This window comes from Heptranchias perlo, chromosome 6 (assembly GCF_035084215.1).
Source record: "Heptranchias perlo isolate sHepPer1 chromosome 6, sHepPer1.hap1, whole genome shotgun sequence".
Taxonomy (NCBI): Eukaryota; Metazoa; Chordata; class Chondrichthyes; order Hexanchiformes; family Hexanchidae; genus Heptranchias; species Heptranchias perlo.
Window position 1 is genome coordinate 39,615,867 of NC_090330.1, and position 22,825 is coordinate 39,638,691.

General features: G+C 48.5%; 2 protein-coding genes across 4 annotated transcripts in view; one reads left to right on the forward strand and one right to left on the reverse strand.

The window, feature by feature from the left end:
• The window catches only part of dync2h1 (dynein cytoplasmic 2 heavy chain 1), a 656,363-nt gene that overhangs the window by 102,784 nt on the left and 530,754 nt on the right, over nucleotides 1–22,825 (reverse strand). The window contains exon 84 of one of the 3 annotated variants that reach the window (XM_067986148.1): nucleotides 16,140–17,177. The exons of the other annotated variants lie outside the window; for them this stretch is intronic. Within the exon in view, the coding sequence (XP_067842249.1) occupies nucleotides 17,109–17,177 (69 nt within the window). The 3' untranslated portion in view covers nucleotides 16,140–17,108. Of the gene's footprint in view, nucleotides 1–16,139; nucleotides 17,178–22,825 lie in introns of those variants that run through there. 3 annotated transcript variants of the gene reach the window in all.
• LOC137322923 (uncharacterized) lies at nucleotides 19,275–22,016 on the forward strand. The gene is made up of 2 exons (XM_067986150.1): nucleotides 19,275–19,388; nucleotides 19,505–22,016. The coding sequence occupies exons 1-2, from the start codon at nucleotides 19,382–19,384 to the stop codon at nucleotides 20,500–20,502; spliced, it is 1,005 nt and encodes a 334-aa protein (XP_067842251.1). The 5' UTR covers nucleotides 19,275–19,381; the 3' UTR covers nucleotides 20,503–22,016.

A 22,825-nucleotide genomic window follows, 5' to 3' on the forward strand; every position in this document is an offset into this window, starting at 1 on the left:
GCAGTGCCTTAGGAGGCTCAGGCTTAGTAAGGAAGCAGTGACAGAGCTTTGCCATCTCCTTCAGGAAGACCTCCAGACAAGATTTACCATATGTACACCAGTGGCAATCAAGGTCACCAAGATCGTCAATTTCTATGCATCTGGTTCCTTTCAACTAACACTGGGAATTATCTACAGTGTCTGTCAATTTGCTGTACACAGATGATTCAAGAAGATGACACATACATTATTTAGCAGGGCCATTACATTTACCATTGACTAGCAGCATGATAGATCTACACAATTCTACAAAGCTGCTGATTTTGCAGGAGTCCAGAGGGTGACTGATTTCACATTTGTTGTCATTCAGGCTCCTGTGCATAATGCAATTGCCTACATGAACTGAAAGGGTTTGCACTCTATCAACATGCAGCTACTCTGCGATCACAAGCTCAGACTACTACAGCTCAAAGCTTGCTTCCTCAGCAGTTCTCACAGTACTTTAATTTTATGCCAATCAGCTGTGCTAGCTTTATAGTGGAAGAATGGCTCCTGTGTGATCTTTCTACAGCCATGACTAATGACATCCTTGTGCCAACCATGGAGAGAAACTGAGTGCAGATAAAATAAGCAGTGTCTTAACAGATCAGGAGGTGCATTGCAGTACAGTGTCCAGCGTCTCATGAATCATTATTATTTGCTGCATGCAACATAACTTTGCTGTTCAGATCGGCCTAACCGTAGAGGAAAAACAGCACAATCCCGAAGACATGACAAAGCAAGGGGATATCAATGACAACAAGGAAGCAGTTGCTGAAACATCAGTCCAACCAGAAAGACTGGTGCACCAGCCATTAATACAAGATACATTTTAAGTTCCTGAGCTGTCCCACTTCTGAAGCCTCTTGTCCTATTATATATTTAAACGCTGAGTGGGTCGAAACATCCATTTCAAAATGCATTGAAAACTTCTATGTCAGCCTGTGTCAATGGGAATATCAGTTAATAGGGTCAACATTTGGATGCAGTTATGCCGGTAGGAGACGCTGTGGTTGGCCTTAACAATGATAATCTTATCACGTAACGTTAGTCACCCTCCAGCTCCATCAAAGGGCTATTAGACTGAAGCCCAGGAATTAATTTTTCTTTATCACTGACTCTCTGGGCAAAGGTAAGTGCTTCCCAAAGTGCAACAATGTACTAAAAATGTTAATGTTCAAAATAAACTTTTTTTCCTCCCTGTAGGGCAATGCTATAACTGAGATTTCCAACTTTCACGAACCAATACATCCATTCCCTTGCAGAATGCTTTAATTTAAATACTGTGCTCCTCAGGGGCTTTCCCCTGTACCTACTCCGAACCAGATTCTGGAAACAGAATAGGTAAAGGAACCCTGCCTGTCACAAAAGTCCTCACAGATACGTGGCGGTTAATTACCCCCCAAGGTGATGCTGGGGTCCACTGCCATTCATCTACCTCACAATTATGTATTAGCAAATGGCATTAAACTGCAATGCTTCCGTGCTCAGCAAGCCCATCAAAACTGCTGAGAGAGAATTCTGGGCCCGACTGATGCAAACACTTTTCCCCACCCTGTTTAGAAGGAAAACTAGTACTGCTGGAGCGAAAAGTAACTCACCACAACCGCATCACCCTCACCCCACAGAGATGGATTTATTGGCCTGCCTGAGGGAAGGACAGTTGACAGCTCACGACCGCCCCCCTCCCCCTCCCCCTCCCCCATGATGATATCCAGGACTGGCTGAGGGAAGGTCAGATTAGCACACAGTCTGCCCACCACTGACAACAATATCCACAACTGGTGGAGAGAAAGGTACCTCAACCTAACCCTGTTCTATGCCCCTTCACCTTCTCATTCCCTCCTTCTCCCTTCTGGGTTCAATTATCACCCATTCTTTAACCCAGCTTGACCCGAATACTGCACTTGGCCTTGCCTCCCCATGCGCAATGCCACAGGACTAATATTCTTAAAAAAAGAAACACCCCTAAACACCTTCTGCTACACTTTCCAGTGCACTTCCCCCACTATTGCAATCGCTCTTTCACCGTGAGGAGGCCGGTAAATCGCCTAGTTCCCACAGTGAGTCAGCAGACAGGTTGACTTGGGGGAGGGGGGTGGGGGGAGACGGGGGACGTGGGGATATGGAAGAGCCAATTCCAGAGGGTGTTGAGCATGAGCCTGCAGCTGTCCACTGTATTGTCCTGGAGCCAGGAGGAACACTGTTCTGTTGAGTTCAGTGTCCCCCGGTCTCTCCCCTGAGTACACCCCACAGTCTTTACAATCAGGAATTTATCTTTACTATCTAATATCTAGTCTTCGATAACTTAACCCGGGGCCATAACAATGAAACGCCTTGCTATATGAACAGGATATTGTAAGCCCGCACATTTTGCCTGTGTGCTTTTCAATTTTCTGATACAGGGACTCATTAACACTTGAGTTTTTTTTTATTTGTTCATGGGATGTGGGCGTCGCTGGCGAGGCCAGCATTGAGTGAGACAAGGCCAAGTATAAATCAACAAGCTGGTTTATTTTACAAACCATAAGTGAATGAATAGACCAACATTTATATTACATCTCACCTTATTGCGACTTAATACCGTGACACTCCTCCAAATAAAGAAAATAATAAAAATATCTAACTGTCCCTGTTAGTAGGCTGAATATAACTTTTCTGACCAGAAATTCCTTTGAACCTGTCTGGTACTACCTTAAGAAGAACATTCTTCCTCCCTATATCTGCTTCCCTTACCAGCTCTAACAAACTGATTGTCCCTGCAGATGATGTGTTCCTTTATCATCCTGCCTTATAGCAGGGCGGGTAGCCAAAGGGCTTCACCTTTGACATCCTCCCAGCTCTCCATGTCCGGGATTGGCCAGTTGAGTTGCCAATTAAATATGCCACAGCCCTCCTATGCGGACTTCTAGAAATTAACTCCTGCTGAGCTCAAATCAATGGGCCATCCTACACCTCATGGATGTGGATGTTTACAGGATGTCGAAATGACTTCCATTGTTTTAAGTTCAAGTGTAATGTGGGAGTTCCCACTTCACAAACAGGTGCATCCAGAACTAATCCACAGTGCCCTGGACTTTGAAGTTCTGTGGGTTTAATTCCTCGTGACCTAAATTTGACTTAGTATTTCCATTTTAACCAAGACTTAGCTTGGCTGGTGGTGAGAAGGGCCCTTCCCATCAGATCCTTCATGCACTCCCGGACTCTCAGCGCCCCCGCGCGCTGTCCCCGAGGAGCCTGTAGTGGAGACAAGACCCATCTCCTTCTGGAATGTGCCTTTGCAAAGAAGGTCTGGAGAGAGATGCAGTGGTATCTGTCCAGGTTTGTCCCGAGCAGTTCCGTAACACAGGATTCTGTGCTCTATGGGCTGTTCCCGGGGACGCACACTGAGACGGACATCAACTGCTGCTGGAAGACCATCAACTCGGTGAAAGACGCCCTTCGGTCTGCCCGAAACTTGCTGGTCTTCCAGTGCACGGAGCTGTCCTCGACCGAGTGTTACAGACTGGCACGTTCCAAGGTCCAGGACTACGTGCTCAGGGACGCAATGAGGATGGGTGCGGCCGCCGCAAAGGCTCTGTGGGGAAAGGCAACTGTTTAGAGCCTTCCCGCCACTGTATACCGAGGGGCTGAAATCAGGGAAAAACCCCTCGGGCAGTATGTAAAATTCAAACTGATGTAATGAAATGTAATGTACCTGTAATGAATCTGTAATGAATTAGCTGTATTGATTGTGATGCAATGAGGCAACCGAGAGTGTCATGAACTGTAATTATGTCCAATGTGTTCAGTGAACTGTACTTGATGTAACCTGCAAATTGTATAATCTGTATTGTGTACGTTTGGAATGAGATATGACAACTGTATTGTATGTATTGTTGCAAATTTTATGAATAAAGTATATTTTTGAAAAAAAAAATTCCATTTTAATATAAATAACACCAAATATTTCAGTGGCTAAATAGTCAGAAATTCTATAACATGGCAGTAAGTACTTTAATATAATAAAAATGTTGGGCTCGATATTAGCAGGGCGGTGGGTTCTCAGCGGGGGGTCGACTGGGCGCGTCAGTAACGCGCCTGGTGAAATCAGTGTGCTCCGCACGCAATCGCAGGCTAATTGGAGCCACTTACCCGTGCTTCCGGGTTTCCTGCTGGTAAGCTGCGCAGTGGGCGGACTGCGCATGCGCAGCAAGGTCTGTCAGCTGGAGGAGCTCTATTTAAAGGGGCAGTCCTCCACTGACTGATGCTGCAGAAAATAGGAAAAATTACAGCATGGAGCAGCCCGGGGGAAAGCTGCTCCCAGGTTTAATGATGCCTCACTCCAGCTATCATTGGATGGGGTGAGGAGGAGGGGGAGGTCAGAGATCTTCCCCCCGGTGGGCGGGAGGAAGCGGCCTGCCTCTGCCACCAAGAAGGCCTGGCTCGAGGTGGCAGAGGAGGTCACCTGCACCACCAACAGATCGCACCACCAACATACCTGCATACAGTGCAGGAGGTTCTTCAATGACCTAAGTAGGTCAGCCGAAGTGAGTAGACTTACTCATTCCCCTACACTCTGTCTGCCACATCTCCTTCTGCACTGCCAACACTACTCTATCACATCACCCCTCACACCCACTCAAAGCTCATCCTGATCTTACCTGCACTTACTCACCTCGCCAGTACTCATCCCACCACTACCACTCAACCCAATCCTCATACAATCTCATGGCTCTATCTCATACTCACCCTCTCATGCATCTCTTTCACGGTCAGCCTCACTCAACCTGCCAGGGCATGCATCACATATGTGCAGTAGGAAGCGTAAGGCAAACATGTCATGAGCATGAAGGGTGTTTGAGGGTTTGTCATGGTGTTTACCTATATTTAATTTCTGATCAACTCACATAACATAATATATTGTCACCACCACTGCCATGTCGTTGCAGATCTTGTCTGGTTTGTGCAATACTGCCCTTTCCTAAGGATCACAATGAAGACCCACAACTGATGCCACCCATTGTGTCACTGCAGAGTGGGTGTAGGTGTATTTGCAGGGCTCTTTTGTGCAGACTGAGAGATGTCGGCGATGTCCCCGGTGGCACCCTGGAAGGATGCGGAGGAGAAGTTGTTGAAGGCAGTGGTGACTTTGACAGTGATAGGTAAGATGGTGCTTGGGCCAGCCGGGAGCAGCTCGGCATGAAAGAGGCTGCAGATGTCCACAACTACATGTCGAGTGACTCTGAGCCCCCGTGTGCACTGCTGCTTAGAGAGGTCCAGGAATCTGAGCCTCGGTCTGTAGACCCTGTGGCGAGGGTAGTGCCCTCTACGACGCATCTCTCTCTGCGGTTGCCCTCCCTCGGGCTGTGCAGGTGGATGTGTCACAGCACTGTGTTGTGGAGCTCCACGTGTCAGAGGTGGACGGCGTGGCTGGCGAGGCTGGTGAAGCTATTCGCCCTCCGAGGAGGTCATGACTGCAGCTACGGCGGCCCCCATCCGGAAGATGTACATTTGAGGGGGTCTGCAAGGTAAGTAAATGTGTCTGGACACCGGGGTAAGTGTGCAAGTTCGTGAATTTTATTGTTAGGAGGATGGTGGTGGAGGCCAAACTTTGTTCAAAGTGATAGAGTGGCATCCTGCAATAAGTGAGGGTCTCCCCCCTAACCTGTCAAATGGACCTTTGCAGCTGCCACAGGCTGATGGCTGCAACACGTCCATTTGAACTGGGAGTGTTTCCCCCAGTACAGGAAACAGTCTCAGTTCATTTCAAAACCCCATCCCTCCTGAAATATCAGGTTAATCAGGTCTGTAAACAACCTGAAGTACCTGTTTAAGTACTTTAAGTGGAACCCCGCCGGCTTTAATTGCCAGTGGGAGTCCCACATGCGGGGGCTGCGCGCGCATGTCAGCGCGTCACTGGGGAACCCGGAAGTGGCCGGGTTGGAGCCGGGCTCCAGACCCGCCCCGGGAATCCCGGATTTTCGCAGCCCCCCTGCCACGAACGCACCCGATTGCGGGTGCGAAAATCGAGCCCGTTGTGTCTGTAGCTTCATGTGTCAACTTTCTGATTGGTTTATTGTAGTCTCCTTTTCTCATTAGTACAATGTTTCATCTTTAAAAACAACCAGCTACAAAGAAAAAATGTTAATTTCCCTATAGCCGCCATGATATTTCCCTACTAAGTTTGTCTGCAGCCACTCCAACAAATCTTGGAAAGTAAAGAGGTAAATCTTAACTTACCTCCACAGCTGAACTACCAACTCCTACCCTTACAGTGCCTCTGTCTTCGTGATCCTGTAGCTACTAGCACTGCCTCAGCCGTAACCTCAGCCCTTGCCTACTGCTCACTCTCTCCCCATGCCTTGGCACCACTCTCCCCACTTCTTCCCAAGCCTCTGCTCCTTGGCCCACAGGCACTGTTCAGATATAATCATTTGCCATAATTGATATATAGAATGAATATTGGTTTGTTCACTGAGGCTTGGTTGAATAATGTTTTATATGGCTCTTACTTATTACATATTGGCTTATACAGGGATTGTGGAAGAGGACAGATAAAAAAGTTGGTACTTTTTGGCTATAAGTTTACTGTGATTTGTCATAGTAAAGTCCATTGGAGCCAACTACTTTGATAAATTTTGAAAGGATATTTATTAATGATTGTCTCTTGAAGAACATTACTGAAAATATTATTATAGTCCTGTGTAGCCTTCTCTGTAGTCTACCTGATCTCTATAAAATGCTTAAATTGACAGTGGCAAATAGGGAAAGAGAATTAATCATGAAACATGGCACTGACACAACTACAAACAACCTTGACACCTCCATTTACTGTATGCTACAACATTAAACTGCATTACTATTACATCAGCGTGCTCTCCAAGTACCCTGGCAATCTTCAATACATTTGAATGAACAGTTATTCTGAGAAAAGAGTCCTCAAACTCTTTTCAAATGGCTAGATAATTATTTTATTTTAATTATATTAATTTACTCTCAGCATGTAATGGTTACAAATAGAGTAAAGATTGTTTGTCCCTTCAGGGGCATAGCATATGAGGCAAAGGAAACATGAAGAGAACCTCATTAGAAAACCTCAGCAAAATGTTGCATATGCACACAGTAAAAAACTTGTAGAGAGATATAATCTGTATTTCCTAGATAATGGTTCTACATTAGAGATTCTCATCAAACTATTGGTAACAATATCACCTTGTATTTTATATGAGAAAATGATTCTTCTGTGTAAGTACCAAATATAATTAAAACAGAACAATAATTCACAGACATTTCACAATGTACAGGAATATTTGTATCATGGATTATCAAAATCCAAGTAATTGTTCTTCTACTTCATAAATGTATGGATTTACTGTTAATCCTCAGTGCACTGGGTGGTACAGTGGGTTCGAAAAATCTCCATTGACCTCTGGAACTTGGCCTGAATAATAGCACAAAGAACATCTTGCCTTTCTGCTGTCTGTAAAAATACTAATGTAAACTATGATTTGGTAGTCTCAGCTCAGGTCATAATAGGTTACTTAATGTTATTTCAATTTTCAAAATAAATCAGTTGAATTTTTGAACCAACACTTAGGAAAGGTCAATGTTAGTCACGTACACCCGTGAAACAGAACGGGTGATTTTAACCCTTTCCAATCTATGGGAACGGAGGCGAGGAACAGCAAAATGGAGCGGCTCCATTTCCTGCTCCCATCGATCTGCAATTTTGGCTCTGCTGGTTTTGGCGACGAATGAGGCCCCTGCCGGATTACCGTGTGGGAGTCATTAATAAATGTAAATCAGGGTCCCGTGATGTACATGGCATGCTGATGAAATTTTAACCGCCTCCTTAACGGGGGCCCACTGCGCCCTCCCCGCCAGGTAGACCTGTTGGGAAGCCAGCAAGGCCCACCAGATCAAGTTAAAAATAAAACTTTTCTCAGTGGGGCCCTGAGGAGCGCGAGGTGTCAAAATTATGAAGGGTTTTGATAGAATAAATAAGGAGAAACTGTTTCCACTGGCAGGAGGGTTGGTAACCAGAAGACACAGATTTAAAATAATTGGCAAAAGAACCAGAGGTGAGAAGAGGAGAATTTTTTTAATGCAGCGAGTTGTTATGATCTGGAATGCACTGCCTGAAAAGGTGGTGGAAGCATATTCAACAGTAGCTTTCAAAAGGGAATAAGATATGTTGGCCAGGAGCTGCAGAAACTACTGAGTTTATTCCGAACTGGTGGAGCCATCGCGAAAACTCCGGAGACCAACCATCGCGGAAGTGGAAGAACCTACGTCAGGGACGTAGAGACAACGTCGAGAGAGAGAGAGAACGGAACCCCTGGCCAGTGTCAGCTCTCCTTTTCGGGTATTATCCTTTATATTCTGTGACCACTGAGGGAGTGTCAGAGAAACCTAGTGGGTGTGCGTTTAGATCCTAGTTTGGGTATAAAACTGTATAACCTGGTGCAAACTGCATGTCTATATCTAAGCAGACGTATAGCGTTTAGATCCTGGTTTGGGTATAAAACTGTATAACCTGGTGCCAACTGCATGTCTATATCTAACCAGACGTATAAGCTATATGTATATGATCTATAAGAGAGAATTGACCCTTCTCCTCTTTGTACTAAGCCAGTAACCGTAACCGGTGACCTCCGGTCAACAGATATATACTTGAAAAGGAAAAATTTGCAGGGCTATGGGGAAAGAGCAGGGGAATGGGACTAATTGGATAGCTCTTTCAAAGAGCCAGCACTGGCATGATGGGCCAAACGGCCTCCTTCTGTGATGTATAATTCTATAATACTATGATATATGGGAATGCCCATAGTGAATCCCATGGCAAAGGCTCCATGAAAGATAAGCGGGAAAAAAAAGATTTCCCTGTCTAAAACTGCTGAAAGGCAATATGCAGAATCCTTTCTTTGTAGCACAGCTCAGAAAAGATTTTTCTAATCGCTTCAGTCAAAGTTAATACTTCAAACAAAGTTTGTGGACATTCAAAACCTGTGAACTCAACCACTTCCTGGTTTGACAATACATGCAGGTAACTTACCCCTCTTTTCCAAAGGCTTTAGTTAAGTGCCATTCTGCTTTAAAATGTAGAATTTCCGGGATAGCAAGTTTTGCCCTCATTATCCTGTCATTTGCAAACACCCAATCACATTTTCTAGATTTTGCACTCCTAAAATAGGTGCACTTCTGGAGAGAGATCCAGCAAAATCAGCTGAGATACTGAATGGTAAAAGAGTAGACTTAAGGGGGATGATTTTAATCCTCAAGAACAGGTAGGTTGGTGGTGGGTGGGAGTTGAAAATAATTTTTTTTTGGGTCGCAACCCCAAATTTTCGGACTTTGCATTCCCAGTGGGAAGCTTGTAATTTCACGCACTCACGTTAAACCCGGAAGTGAAGCCGGGTTGCGGTCGCGACCCAAAAAACAACTATTTTTAACTCCCACCCACCCATTCTTGGGGGGTAAAATCACCCCCAAGGATTCAGGTACACAAATCTTTATAAGTGAGAGGACATTGATGAAGCAGTAAAAAAAAAGCTTTTTTTGTGTTATTCTAACCCTAAACTAACAGTTAATAACACAGGAAAATGTCACCAAAACCTCCAAAGGGTACACAGTTTCTGAGAACTTAAACTGAAGTCTGAGAGATTAGCTTTCAAGGCAAATGAGTTCAACTGAGCACTAACATGATGAACCAAACACTAATATGTTTACCTCACTACGTCTAGTCTTATAAAGAAAGCTTAAGTAGGAGACAAATGTTTGATTCACCACAGAAAAATGCGAAGTGATACATTTTGGTAGGAAGAATGAGGAGAGGCATATTAAGTAGAGGGCACAACTCTAAAAGGGGTACAGGAACAGAGAGATCTGGGGTTATATATGTGTATAAATCTTTGAAGGTGGCAGGGCAGGTTGAGAAAGTGGTTAAAAAAGCATACGGGATCCTGGGCTTTATAAATAGAGACATAGAGTACAAAAGCATGGAAGTCATGATGAACCTTTATAAAACACTGGTTCGGCCACAACTGGAGTATTGTGTCCATTTCTGGGCACCGCACTTCGGGAAAGATGTGAAGGCCTTCGAAAGGGTGAAGAAGAGATATACTAGAATGATTCCAGGGATGAGGGACTTTAGTTATGTGGATAGACTGGAGAAGCTGGGGTTGTTCTCCTAGGAACAGAGACAGTTGCGAGGAGATTAGATAGGGGTATTCAAAATCATGAAGGGTCTAGACAGACTAGATAGAGAGAAACTGTTTCCATTGGCGGAAGGGTCAAGGACCAGAGGACTTAGATTTAAGGTGATTGGCAAAAGAACCAAAGGTGACATAAGGAAAAACTTTTTCACACAGCAAGTGGTTAGGATCTGGAACGCACTGCCCGAGAGGGTGGTGAAAGCAGATTCAATCATGGCCTTCAAAAGGGAACTGGATAAGTACTGGAAAAAGAAAAATTTGCAGGGCGACGGGGAAAGGGCGGGGGAGCGGGATTAGTTGGATTGCTTTGCATAATGTCGGCGCGGATTCGATGGGCCGAATGGCCCCCTTCCGTGCTGTAACCTTTCTATGATTCTATGAAATGTTCACAATAAGTTACAATCATCAGGATTGCTGAGCATAAGCGTTATACTAAATGTTTATGGTTAAATGAAACAACCCATTGTTTAAATATCTCAAAGACTATCAAACTGAATCTTATATTTCTAAATGTAAAGTACTGCAAAGAGTAACTTTAATAAAAGGGGAAAAAAGCATTTTTGATTCTATGCCTAGAAATTGCAGTTGACTATATTATTGGATGAATGCTTAACATGGTCGTGCAATATTCTTCAGTCCACTCTTTTAATAGAGCCATTAACCCATTTAAAATAAACAGGTTAATACCTGCATTTAAATCGAGTACAAAGGAATGTTTATTAAGCACTTGTCCAATAATCATTTCTAGGCTTTAGTCATTTTTTAATTGCACCCAGTGATGGAAAATGAGTGATAGCGAGCCTGTCTCTCACTTGTATTATTGGTATGAGTTTTTCCATCTGTTAAGTGTCCTCAAAGTCAACCTAGTTCTTTCATTGTAATAGAACTTAATAGAACAGTTTACATGAAATCACTGAGAATAATCTTATAATAAAACATTGTTAAGTAGGTTTGTTTTTTGTGCCTATTTTAAGAAGTTGAGGTGATATATTAGTGATTGTGATTTAGTCATTGATGGGTTTCTATAACAAATTCCATATCTAGTCATAAACCAGGGTCACATCATCCTCTGTTTGAAAGAAAATATGGTGAGATTAACTTACATTTATCGCCAGCTGCGCAGTTTGGGAGCCGGCAATACAACAGCAACATAAAAGCAGTTATATTCTTCATGTTCAGTTTGAATAAATGAACTTGTATCACCTCCTATGAAATGGTCTTTAATATTTAAGCTCTGTATAGAGTTAGCCTAATTAGCTGCAATTTCCCATGTCACACTTTCAATCTTTTGTGTACAATGTAATTACACGAGTTCCCACATTTCTAACAGATCTACGGCAACTCCTTTGACATTTGCAGGTACATGCCCTTTAACTTAATTTAGTTTTTCTTTCTAATTTCCCTGTAAATTTATGCATTTGTCGAACATTCTGCTGCAGTCCCAGAAAACGATTTGCTTGCCAGAACTAAATACTGGGAAGACCGAAGCAATTGTCTTCGGTCCCCATCAAAAACTCAGTTCCCTGGCCACCGTCTCCATCTCTCTCCCTGGCCACAATCTCAGGCTGAATCAGACCGTTCACAACCTTGATGTCCTGTTTGACCCTGAGATGAGCTTCTGACCCCGTATCCACCTCATCACCAAGCTTGGCTACTACTACCTCCGTATTATCGTCCGTCTCCACCCCGCCTCAGCTCATTTCCCGTTGAAACCCTCATCCATGTCTTTGTTACCTCTAGACTCGACTATTCCAATGCTCTCCTGGCTGGCCTCCCATCTTCCACCCTCATGAAACTTGAGCTCATCCAAAACTTTGCTGCCCATATCTTAACTCGCACCAAGTCCCATTCACCCATTACCCTGTGCTCGCTGACAAACATTGGCTCCCAGTCCGGTAACATCTCTATTTTAAAATTCTCATTCTAGTTTTCAAATCCCTCCGTGGCCTCACTTCCACCTCCCACCCCCCAATCTCTGCAACCTCCGTCAGCCCTACAACCCTTTGAGACCTCTGACTCCTCTAATTCTGGCCTCTTGTACATCCCCGATTTTAATCGCTCCGCTATTGGCGTGCGTGCCTTCAGCTGCCTAGGCCCTAAACTCTGGAAATCCCTCCCTAAACCTCTCTCTCCTCCGTTAAGACGCTCCTTAAAATCTTTGACCAAAAGCTTGATCACCTGTCCTAATATCTCCTTATGTGGCTTGGTGTCAAATTTCCGTTTGATAATCGCTCCTGTGAAGTACCGTGGGACATTTTACTATGTTAAAGGCTCTATATAAATGCAAGTTGTTGTTGCTTCTACAAGCACAATTTTTGACCAAAATATGTTGTTCAGAATCTTGGTTAAGGCCTTATCTTCTACCAGACTATCCTTTTTATGGCTTGCTTCTTACAAATATATTGCCATATTGTTTTTATCAGCTATCTAGAACTAAGTCTGAGGCTGTAATATTGAAGCTACATAGTGTGCTCGTCAAGCCACACACTGAATGCATTTAAGCCCTGGAAGCAGTGCCGAGAAGGGCAATGAGATTTATCCTTAGTGTTAGAAGATGGCGTTATGAGGATAGTTTATAAAAACTTGGGGGTAGAAATTTGTTTCCTCCCATTTTCGGGCCTGAAATAGGTGACGCGCTCAGAGTGTGCCTTGGGCCTCATCAGCAGATGGCCGGTGAACTGCGGATGCCAATCGGGCATCCGGAGGCAGCTCACCAGTTCCACAAGGACAAAGTTGGGCCGACTGCTTCCCTGGCAGTGGCCCTCAGGCCTGGGAAGGGAGAGGGAAGTGATTGGAAGGAAGGGGGTGATCAGGAAAGTGGGAGGGAGGGGGATGATTGGGAGGGGGGGGGTGGGAAGATGATCGGGAGGGGGCTAAACAGGGGCCTGCTCCTCCCAGCTCCATATTCAGATAAGTATTTTTTTTAAAAAACTTACCATTTTGGTGGTGGTCTCCAGCGTTCCCTTTAAAGTTCACTAATTAGGCCACATGTAGTCTTGGTTATCCTGAACACAGCCAGCCCAGTGCCAGCTGCGTTCACGGCAGCCCAATTTCGAGAAGGGGGCCTCAAACAAATATTAGGCTCTTTGTATACCCAAATAGTGGGTCTAAAGCCTGTTTCAGGTGCAGGCCCTGGATGCCAATCCTGGAGCCTTTACCAATATGGCGGGAGGTGCACTTCTGGCGCTGCATATGCAGCGCATGCCGCCCAACATATTGGATGCTTAGGTACCTCTTTTACGTCTGTAAAACGGGCACAGCGTCAATGAAGTTCTAGGCTTGGTCTCTTTAGCCTTGAACGGAGGTGAATGAGGGGACCTTAGAGATCCAGACGCTAGAAGAATAGAAAAGATTAATCCTGAGCACTATTTCAAGTTAAACCACAGCTATAGGGGTAAGGGAACATAGATTCAAACTAGTAAAGGCAAGTTCACAACTGATGTCAGAAAGCACTTCTTTGCACAGGGTGATTAATACCTGGGATAGTCCTCCTGATATAGTAGTGGAGGCAAAAGCTCTGAAGTCATTCAAAAGACAGTTAGATGTGTTGTGGGGTGGGAATCATAGGTTTCTATGGAAGGATGAGCTAGATGGGGTGGATGGTCTCCCTCATCTGTATTTATCTTTGTGATCATTGACCATCCAGCCCAGCTTACTAATGGAACCTGGAGGATTAGACCCGTCACTTTAGGCAGAAATTCTTCCAACCTGATTCCCAGTAACTCTGTATGGCAACACCCTAATGGATAGTGTGTTCTAACAGTGGATAACTTACCAGTACTCTTTGCCGGTAAGCTGGATGGTTTTAACTGGTTAAATTTCAGCAGTACCCCGTGCACACTTGGGGATCTCTAAGTCTTGTCCTTTTGTTGACCTGTGTTTTAGCTCCCTGGACTTAGGTTTCTGGACTTAGGTAACTGAGATGTGTCTCTAAAGAGGTAAAATGTGCACTCCATATTAGGCAAACAGAAACACTACATGTGGTTGTCTCAGTAGCTCGATTTGGACTCTTGAGGCGGAATTTTAACCCCAAAGAGCAGGTTGGGCGGGGCCGGTTGGGAAGTTAAAATAAATGATTTTTCCAGCGCGACCCCAATCCGGGTCCATCACGCCCATTTCCAGGTTTACAGAGGCGCGTTTGGATACGTGCGAGTAACCTACTCGCCAAAGGTGGGTTCCCAATTACTGCAGGCGGGCAAATAGTTATCGGAGCAATTAAAGTCATTATGAGGCATTAATTAGGTCTTTTTCAATTGATTCTAAGAGACCTTCAAATGTACCACTTCCAGCACGGGTTTTCTGGGGCTCGTGAATCTCGCCATTGAAACAGAGGCGAGATTGTGCCGCAGTTCATGGGTTATTTAAAGTTGTGATTGCCTGATGTGAATAAAAGCTCAGTGATTACAGCTGGTGTCTCAGTTCCCTCTGGCAAACGTTTGGCAGAGAGTTCTTGTGTTCATACAGCTTTCTCAGAACTTTGGAGCCTTTGAAACTGACAAGATCAGGATGGGGGGTGCAATGGATGTATTCGATAGGACATCGGAGGAGGAAGACAATGACCATCCATGTCAGCGACGTGGTGCTGTGTTGAGATCTGCAGATGCATAAGAGACAGGAGCACAAGACAGAGGTGCACAACAAAGATCTGGAGAACAGTAGAGAGAAGAACTGAGTGGAGAACAGCAGAGAGGTCACAAGAGGCACTACCCAAGTGAGAGGGTCTACAGACAGAGGGCTGAGCTTTCTGGACCTATCTGAAGATCCGTGCCTACGCAGGCTCAGATGGCAGGTGATCGCAGACATCTGCAGCCTTCTTGTAGAAGAGCTGCTCCTGGCTGGACCTGGTGGCCAACCACTGCCCGTCAGTGTCAAAGGCTCCACTGCCCTCAATTTCCTCACCTCTGGCTCCTTTCAGTGCGCCACCGAAGACATCTCCAGGGTGTCTCAGTCGACACATAAATGTATAAGGTAGATGATGGATGGGTTGTTTGCCAGGGCGTCCACTTATGTCAACACTCTCTGCAACGACTATAGCCAGAATGAGTGGGCAATCGATTTAGCCTCTCTGGCTGGCTTCCAAGGATCACCACAGGAACCAGGAATTTGTATTAACCGCAAAGGATTTAACTCCATCATTGCACAGCTGGTGTGCAACCACAAGAAGAGGTTCATGCAGGTGTGCACCAGATTCCCTGGGAGCTGTCACAATGTCTTTATACTGCGGCTGTCCAACATCCCAGGCCTCTTCCTACCAGGAAACAGACTTAAGGTCTGGCTCATTGGAGACAAGGGATACTCCCTTCAAACTTGACTCATGACACCTGTGAGGAACCCCACCAATGAGGCGCAAGAGTGCTACAACCAGAGCCACATGACCACCAGGTGTGTCATCAAGCAAGCCATTGGCAAGTTGAAGATGCGTTTCAGGTGCCTGGATAGTTCTGGAGGCAGAGGCGCCCTTCAGTACTTGCCAGCGAAAGTGTTGAGAATCATAGAGATGTGCTGTGTCCTGAACAACATTGCACAGCAGAGAGGATTAGAGGTGGAGGACAACCAAAACGCCCATCAATCATCTTCTGATGACGACAACATTGAAGAGGAGAAGGAGGAGGACGAGGATGAGCAATATGAAGATGGGGCTCCCATCGCCAGACCAGCCGTGTACATTGCTGCCTGGGATGCCCTCATAGCTCAAAGGTTCACTTAGTCAGAGTGAGAAAAAAACACTGAAATACTCCACGCCGCTCCCACCACCACCACCACCACCACCACCACCTCTCCCTTCCCCTTTGCAAAAAACCGTCCTCCAATCACGCATATGCCCAATGGGTCCCATCATGTTTTGACATTCATCATAAAGCTAATGAAAGGGCGAGTTGGCATTTGGGACGCAATAATGAGCAAGACGTGGTAGTGGTGCTAATTAATAAATTTTATTTGCCGATATTAAAAAAAGGAAACTTCACTACATAACATTTCTTCAAAGATCCATGTGCATACCCTTAGTGAATTACATTTGCTTTCTCTTATCTTTCCTACTGCTTCTACATGGTGCATTCCCTGTGGCTGCAGTAGAGACAAGCTGCTCAGATTCCTGCTGACAGCTGAGATGCTTTTGGCCTATGATCTCTGGGTTTTGGAGCCCATGAGGGCCCCACTAATGACTGCTGCACCCATGCAGGGGCAGACTCGGCCACCAGGAGAGGAGGCAGCATGTCAGGTACTGGTTGGGGGTGGGGGGGGTTGCAACGGGTGAGACGTGGGAACACTTTGAGTGGAGTTCCCACTTCCATGGCCCATTTCACCATCATCCCTCACCTGGGCCAGTGCGACATCACTCCTATCACTCTGCTGGAGAGCAGCTTGGTGCAGATCAGTGATGCGTTGTAAGGCCATGGATAAGGTATCTGTCATCCTGTTGAAGGCGACAGACATCTCCTGCACGGCCGTGGTCATGGCCTGCATAGGCTTATTTGAAAGCTGTGCTTGAAGCTCCACGGAGGCAGCCACTCTCTCCACGGCAGACATTCTCACAATTACCTGGGACAACATTCCACTACTGTTGGAGTTGAACTCCTCTATCCTCTCCGCTATTGTGGAGAGCGCGCGGGGCACGTTTTCCAGTCCCTCGCAAAGTTGCAGCTGTACCTCAATCATTCTCATTCTCAAAGATAGCCCCTGGGGTTTGGCATCTGTTTCAGTCGAGCAGAGCTTGAAGGGGAGTGTGCCCCCCGATGCAGACCCTCCACAGCTGCCCCTGCCACCAGCTTCTGCTCGTACTCACTTGTGAATCATGAATCACCAGATGAAAACCCAACTAGCTGTCTAACAGGACCCACCGAAGTGCGAGTATTTGTGCTGGTGCATGGCTGTACGTCCTGTGACTGAGCACCCTCAGAAGGAATGAGGTCCACTGAGGAATTGTTGGTATGCATCTCCACAGATTTTTCTTGTGTGAAGGCCCTAGAAGACAAAAGAAAGCGATATGAATTAGTCCTGGCAAAGTAACAATCTTGCCAATCACCATGCTCAGGCTTCTCATAGTTCAGTCATTGATGAAATCAAGTCAGCATGTGTGTGAAAGATATTTAAATTCTGTCACCAGGCATCTGCACGTTCCCAGTCTCTCCATCTCTGATGGAGAGGGATGCAGATGCCCAGCTTATCTCCATCGTGTCTTCCTCTGCATCAGTGAGCTGCACTATTTGTGGTCAACCACCTCAAGTCCTCTCCCTCACCTTTGCGTTTAGTGCTCTATTCTTGTACAAGGGGTGAAAGAGCAGACCTATGAGTGACTGAAGGTCACATATTCACTGGATGGATGAAGGTGTCTATCAGACAGATGCATAGGGTGAGGGTGACTATCAGACAGATGCATCATATTGCATAAGGATTGGTGTGAGTGGTTGCAGTGGATGGATACATGGGGAGGTGAGGAAGTGCATAGAAAATGAAGGATGGCTGCTGCTGAAACTTAAGTGGGTGTGAGGAGTGATGTGATGGAGTACGCTTGGCAAGACAGAGTGAGGGGGGATGTTGTACTCCACAAGATGTAGGTGAATCAGCAACTGTACTCACCTTTCCTGACCTGGTCAGGTCATTAAAGCACTTCCTGCACTGCTTCCAAGAACGGGCCACAATGCTCCTGCTGCTCACCTCCTCAGCCACCTCCAGCCATGCCTTCTTGGTAACTATTGCTGGGATGAATTATGTCCCTGCTGCTCCTCACTACACCCTGCCATACTTCAAGGGAAGCATTGGTGAATCTGGGAGCTGGCCTTGCTCTTTGTGAATCCATGCTTAAAATCTTCCTGTCTCTTCCAAGTTCCATTTTTGCACTGGCCCTTTAAATAGTGGACTTCAAATCGCATCATGCGCCTGCTGCGTAGCTTGGAGATGCGAAACCCAGAAGAAAAAATGTTATCCTTCAGTTAAGTTGTGATTGCAGAATCCGACCCACTAACTTCACTTCCGAATTTTGCGTCCAAAAAACTACCCCCTCCTCCTTCCCCCCCCACCCCGGCTGTCTTCCAAGCTCCAAGTTAATATCGGGGTCTAAGTTTCTGCACATGTCAGACTCCCAGCTCACCAAATAAGAGTTGTGGGCTGCAGATTCAATTTCTGTTCCCTATTTCGCCAAGTCGTCAACTTCAGCAGTACCTCTTTGGTGTAATGCTGAATGGAGGCCAGGGGCTCGAATTTAGCAGGCCTGCGGGTTCCCAGCGGGTGGTCCTCCGGGAGCGTCGAAAACGCGGACGGGTAATTGTTCGCGTCCCCCACGCGATCGCGGGATAATTGGACCCATTAAGGCCTGCTTCCGGGTTCTGCGCTCCCCAGCTGCGTGCCGGCCGGCTGCGCATGCGCAGTACCGTCGACGCGATGTAGGAGCTCCAGTTAAAGGGGCAGTCTCCCAAAGCCCCTCCTGCTGCAAGCAAGAGGTCTGGGAGAATGGCTCAACCAAGGGGAAAGGCTGCGCCCCGTTTTTCAGATCTGGCACTGCAGCTGATGCTGGAGGGCGTGAGGAGGAGGAGGGAAACACTCTTCCCTGAGGATGGGCGCAAGTTCCCTGCCGCCGCAACCAGGAAGGCATGGGCAGAGGTGGCGGCGGAGGTGAGCAGCAGGGGCAACACCCCAAGGACTTGGGAGCAGTGCCGCAAGCGCTTCAATGACCTGACTAGGTCTGGCAAGGTGAGTACACCAACGCACCCTCCCACATCCCGTCCCCACCATCACGCCAAGCAGATCACAACCCCCTCCTGCACAGCCACCACTGCGCTCCATCAGCAATCCTCACAGCCACTCATTCACCATCCTCGCCGTGCACGCAAGTACCCACCGTCCCTGACCCCACCCGAACACTACCACACACCCCAATCCCCATGCAATGGGATGGGCACGTGGCCCACACTTCCTCCCATCCGTTCCGCGCCACGCTCAACCCAACCACACCGATGCTCGATGCGTCTCACGATGCAAGACGCACCCACTCACACATCTGTGTTTTGCCTTCACAGGAGAAGAGGAGCAAGAACAACCGCGAAAGGGCACGCACCGGAGGTGGGCCGCCGCAAGTGGTGGAGCTCACCGACGCAGAGGTGGAGGCGCTCGACCTCGCCCGCACGCGACATTGCCTGTCGGTGGCCGATGGCGAGTGTGTCGCTGCCGAAATGGGCGGTAAGGGAAAGCTGACACTCAACACCCATGATCGCGAGTGACCGTATCATCACCTGCCATCAGGCGCACTGTCAAGTTGGTCCACATGCCTCAAAGTGCCCTCTGTTCTCTTGCAGGTGCGTCTTTGGATCAAGCGAGCATGGAGGGCGATTCCTCAGAGGACATGGCGGTCTCTGAGGGTGCATCGTCACATCAGAGCCAACCATCCACCAGCGCAGAGACACGCACCTCGGTGGGTCCCCCTCGCCAACTAGTTGGGGTAGCACTTGGTGAGTCACTGCGCACGAGTGAGCATGAGCAGACCCTGGTGGCAGGGGCAGCCGCGGAGGGTCCGCGACGGAGGGAGCACTCATCTCCAGGCTCTGCTCAGCCGGACCCAGATGCTGAACCCAGGGGGCCACCAGAGAAAAGGAGAGTCGTCGAGGGCCACCAGCTAATTGCTGAGGTGCTGGCAGAGGTGCCGCGCGCATTGTCCACAATAGCGCAGGCGATGGAGGAGTCCACCTCCTGCATGTGGGCATTGGTGGCGCAGGCACAGGAGGGTACCGGCGACACAGTGTCGCGGGTAGGTGCGGGACTGTCTGCGGTGGAGGACAGGCTGGCCTCCCTCGAGCGTCACGCACAGCTCCACTTCGAGTCCTTGCAGGCCCTCACAACGTCTGTACGGATTCAGGGTGAGCAACATTCCGACGCCACCAACAGGCTGAGGGATACACTAGGGGTGGCCTTGCAAGGCCTCACACATGCCATCCAAACTGCCGTCCAGCAGGGTGGAAGGGGTGATGTGGGCCGAGGCCAAGAGAGGGATGATGGTGACCGGGGACATGGAAGCGGGGACGCCTCTCAAGGCGTCCCCACGTCCCACCCGTCGCCCACCTCTCAACCAGCACCCGCAATGGTGCCTCCTCTCCAGGTGGCCGAGTCTGCCCCTGCCCCGGTGCAGGAGGAGCAGTCTGTGGAGGTGCCCTCACGGGCACCGAAACCCAGGGGCCGTCCGCCAAAAGCATCTACCCGGTCAAGGCAAGAAGACGAGCAACCTGCCACTACCTCTGCTGGAGCCACAGGGGTAGCACCACGTAGGGGTTCCCGGAGAAGAATTCCAAAGGCCTTATAATCACAAAGGGAATACACCAGGGTGTTTATTATTTTGTACTTTGTTTCTTAAATGATGTCACATTCCACATATTAAATAGTCTATTCTCACCACTCCTGCCACCTCTCGTCCATTCTTCCGCGGCTTGTGCAGTAGTTGCGTTCCGTGGAGGCCATCATGACGGCGAACACCTGCTGCCACCCATTGGGCACACTGCTGTGGGTGCAGGATTACTGGCAGCACTCTTCAGTGGAGGGGGCTGGTATGGCCGCTCGCATGTGCAGGTGAGGAGATGCGAGCGCCTCGCAGTGTCTGACTCTAGGAGAACCGTTGACGTATGAGTGCGTCCCTGGCCCGGCGACCATCCCGGTGAGTCGCGGCTCGGCGCATGGGTCGTCCAACATCCTCGGGCGCGTCCTCCTCCTCCTCCTCCGCCTCCTCCTCCTCCTCCTCCTCCTCCTCCTCCTCGCCCTCGCCTTCCTCAATGTGGGTGGCGGGTGTGGATGGGGCCTCCTCCAGCGGCACCCCTCTCTGTTGGGCCATGTTGTGCAGGGCACAGCAGACAACTATGATTCGTCCCACTCTGAATGGTGTGTATTGGAGCGCTCCCCCAGAACGATCAAGGCACCTGAAGCGCATCTTGAGAAGCCCTATGGTCTGCTCAATTGTAGACCTGGTAGCAGTGTGGCTGTCATTGTACCGACGCTCCGGCTCGGTGATGGGGTTCCTCAGAGGTGTCATGAGCCACGTGTGGAGGGGATACCCCTTGTCGCCGAGGAGCCAGCCGTTGCCGGCGTTGGGTGCCTGCAGGATGGGCGGGACGGCGGACTCCCTGAGGACGAAGGCATCGTGGCAGCTGCCGGGGTATCTGGCGCACACGTGTAGGAATCTCTGGCGGTGGTCACAGATGAGCTGGGCGTTCATGGAGTGATACCCCTTCCTGTTGATGAACAGCCCTGGCTCATGCGGAGGTGCCCGTATTGCGATGTGGGTGCAGTCGATTACACCCTGCACCCGTGGGAAGCCGGCCATGGCATGGAATCCAACCGCCCTCTCCATCTGGCTGCGCTCGTCCATGGCGAAGTTGATGTAGTGGGAGGCCCTGCGGAACAACCCATCGGTGACCTGCCTTATGCACTTGTGTGCAGAGGACTGACAGACCCCGGTGATGTCCCCGGTGGCACCCTGGAAGGAACCAGATGCGAAGAAGTTGAGGGCAGTGGTGACTTTGACGGCGACAGGTAAGAAGATGCTGCTTGGTCCATCAGGGAGCAGCTCGTCGTTAAGGAGGCTGCAGATGTCGGCGACTACCTGGCGATTGACTCTGAGCCTCCGTATGCACTGCTCCTCGGAGAGGTCCATGAAGCTGAGCCTCGCTCTGTACACCCTGTGCGGAGGGTAGTGCCTCCTGCGACGCATCTCTCTCTGCGGTTGCCCTCCCTCCTGCTGTGCAGGTGGGTGTGCCGCAGCACCGTGTTGGGGGGCCCCACCTCTCCGAGGCGGACGGCGTGGACTGTGAGGCTGCTGGGGCTGGTCATCCTGTTTGTCCTCCGACGATGTCAACGCACCACCCATCTGGCAGGTGTTGGTGTGAGGGGTTGTGCAGGGTAGGTGGGTGGGTCCTCGGACTGGGGCTGCGGTTTCGTGTCGGTCTGTCCTCTGGCTTGGCGGGGGTTGGTGGAGGGCAGGGGTTGCCCTATGTGACGCGGTGGCCTCCTGCGTGGGTGAGGGCGCTCCCCCGTGGAGCGCACCTTGGCACCTGGCACAGGCTGCTGGCTGCAACACGCCTGGTTTGAAGGGTCCTGTTTCCCCCAGTGTGGGAAACTGACTGCTTTGACCGTAAAATCCCACACTTCCTCTTTTGACAGCTGCTTCAGCTCATTAACTGACCACAACGAGCAAGTTAAGTGCTCTCAAGTGGAACCCCGCTGGCTTTAATTGCCTGCGGGATTCCCACCAGCGGGGCTTGCGCGCGCAGCCCCGCACGTCAGCGCGGTACCCGGAAGTGGCCGGGATTTCGTCCGAATCCGGTCACGTGATCGGAGATCGGGATTTTCGGGGCCCCCCCGCTGGAAACCCGCCGGAAACCCGACCCTAAAATCGAGCCCCAGGTGTTTCCCCACAGATAGGCAAAAAGAGAGTGTCATCAAAGATTGCTTTGCTGAAGTTTTTTTTTAGTGGGTGGTTGATAGGAAATGGCTGGATCCAGGTTGCCTGCCCTGTTGATCACAAGAAGTATTCAGCATGGCAAAGAAAGAAAGTGAGGAAAATGAGTGGGAGAAATACCTCAAATCCTCCTCCAACTGAAAAAAAATCATTTTTACAGGGCTTCTCTGCATAATAT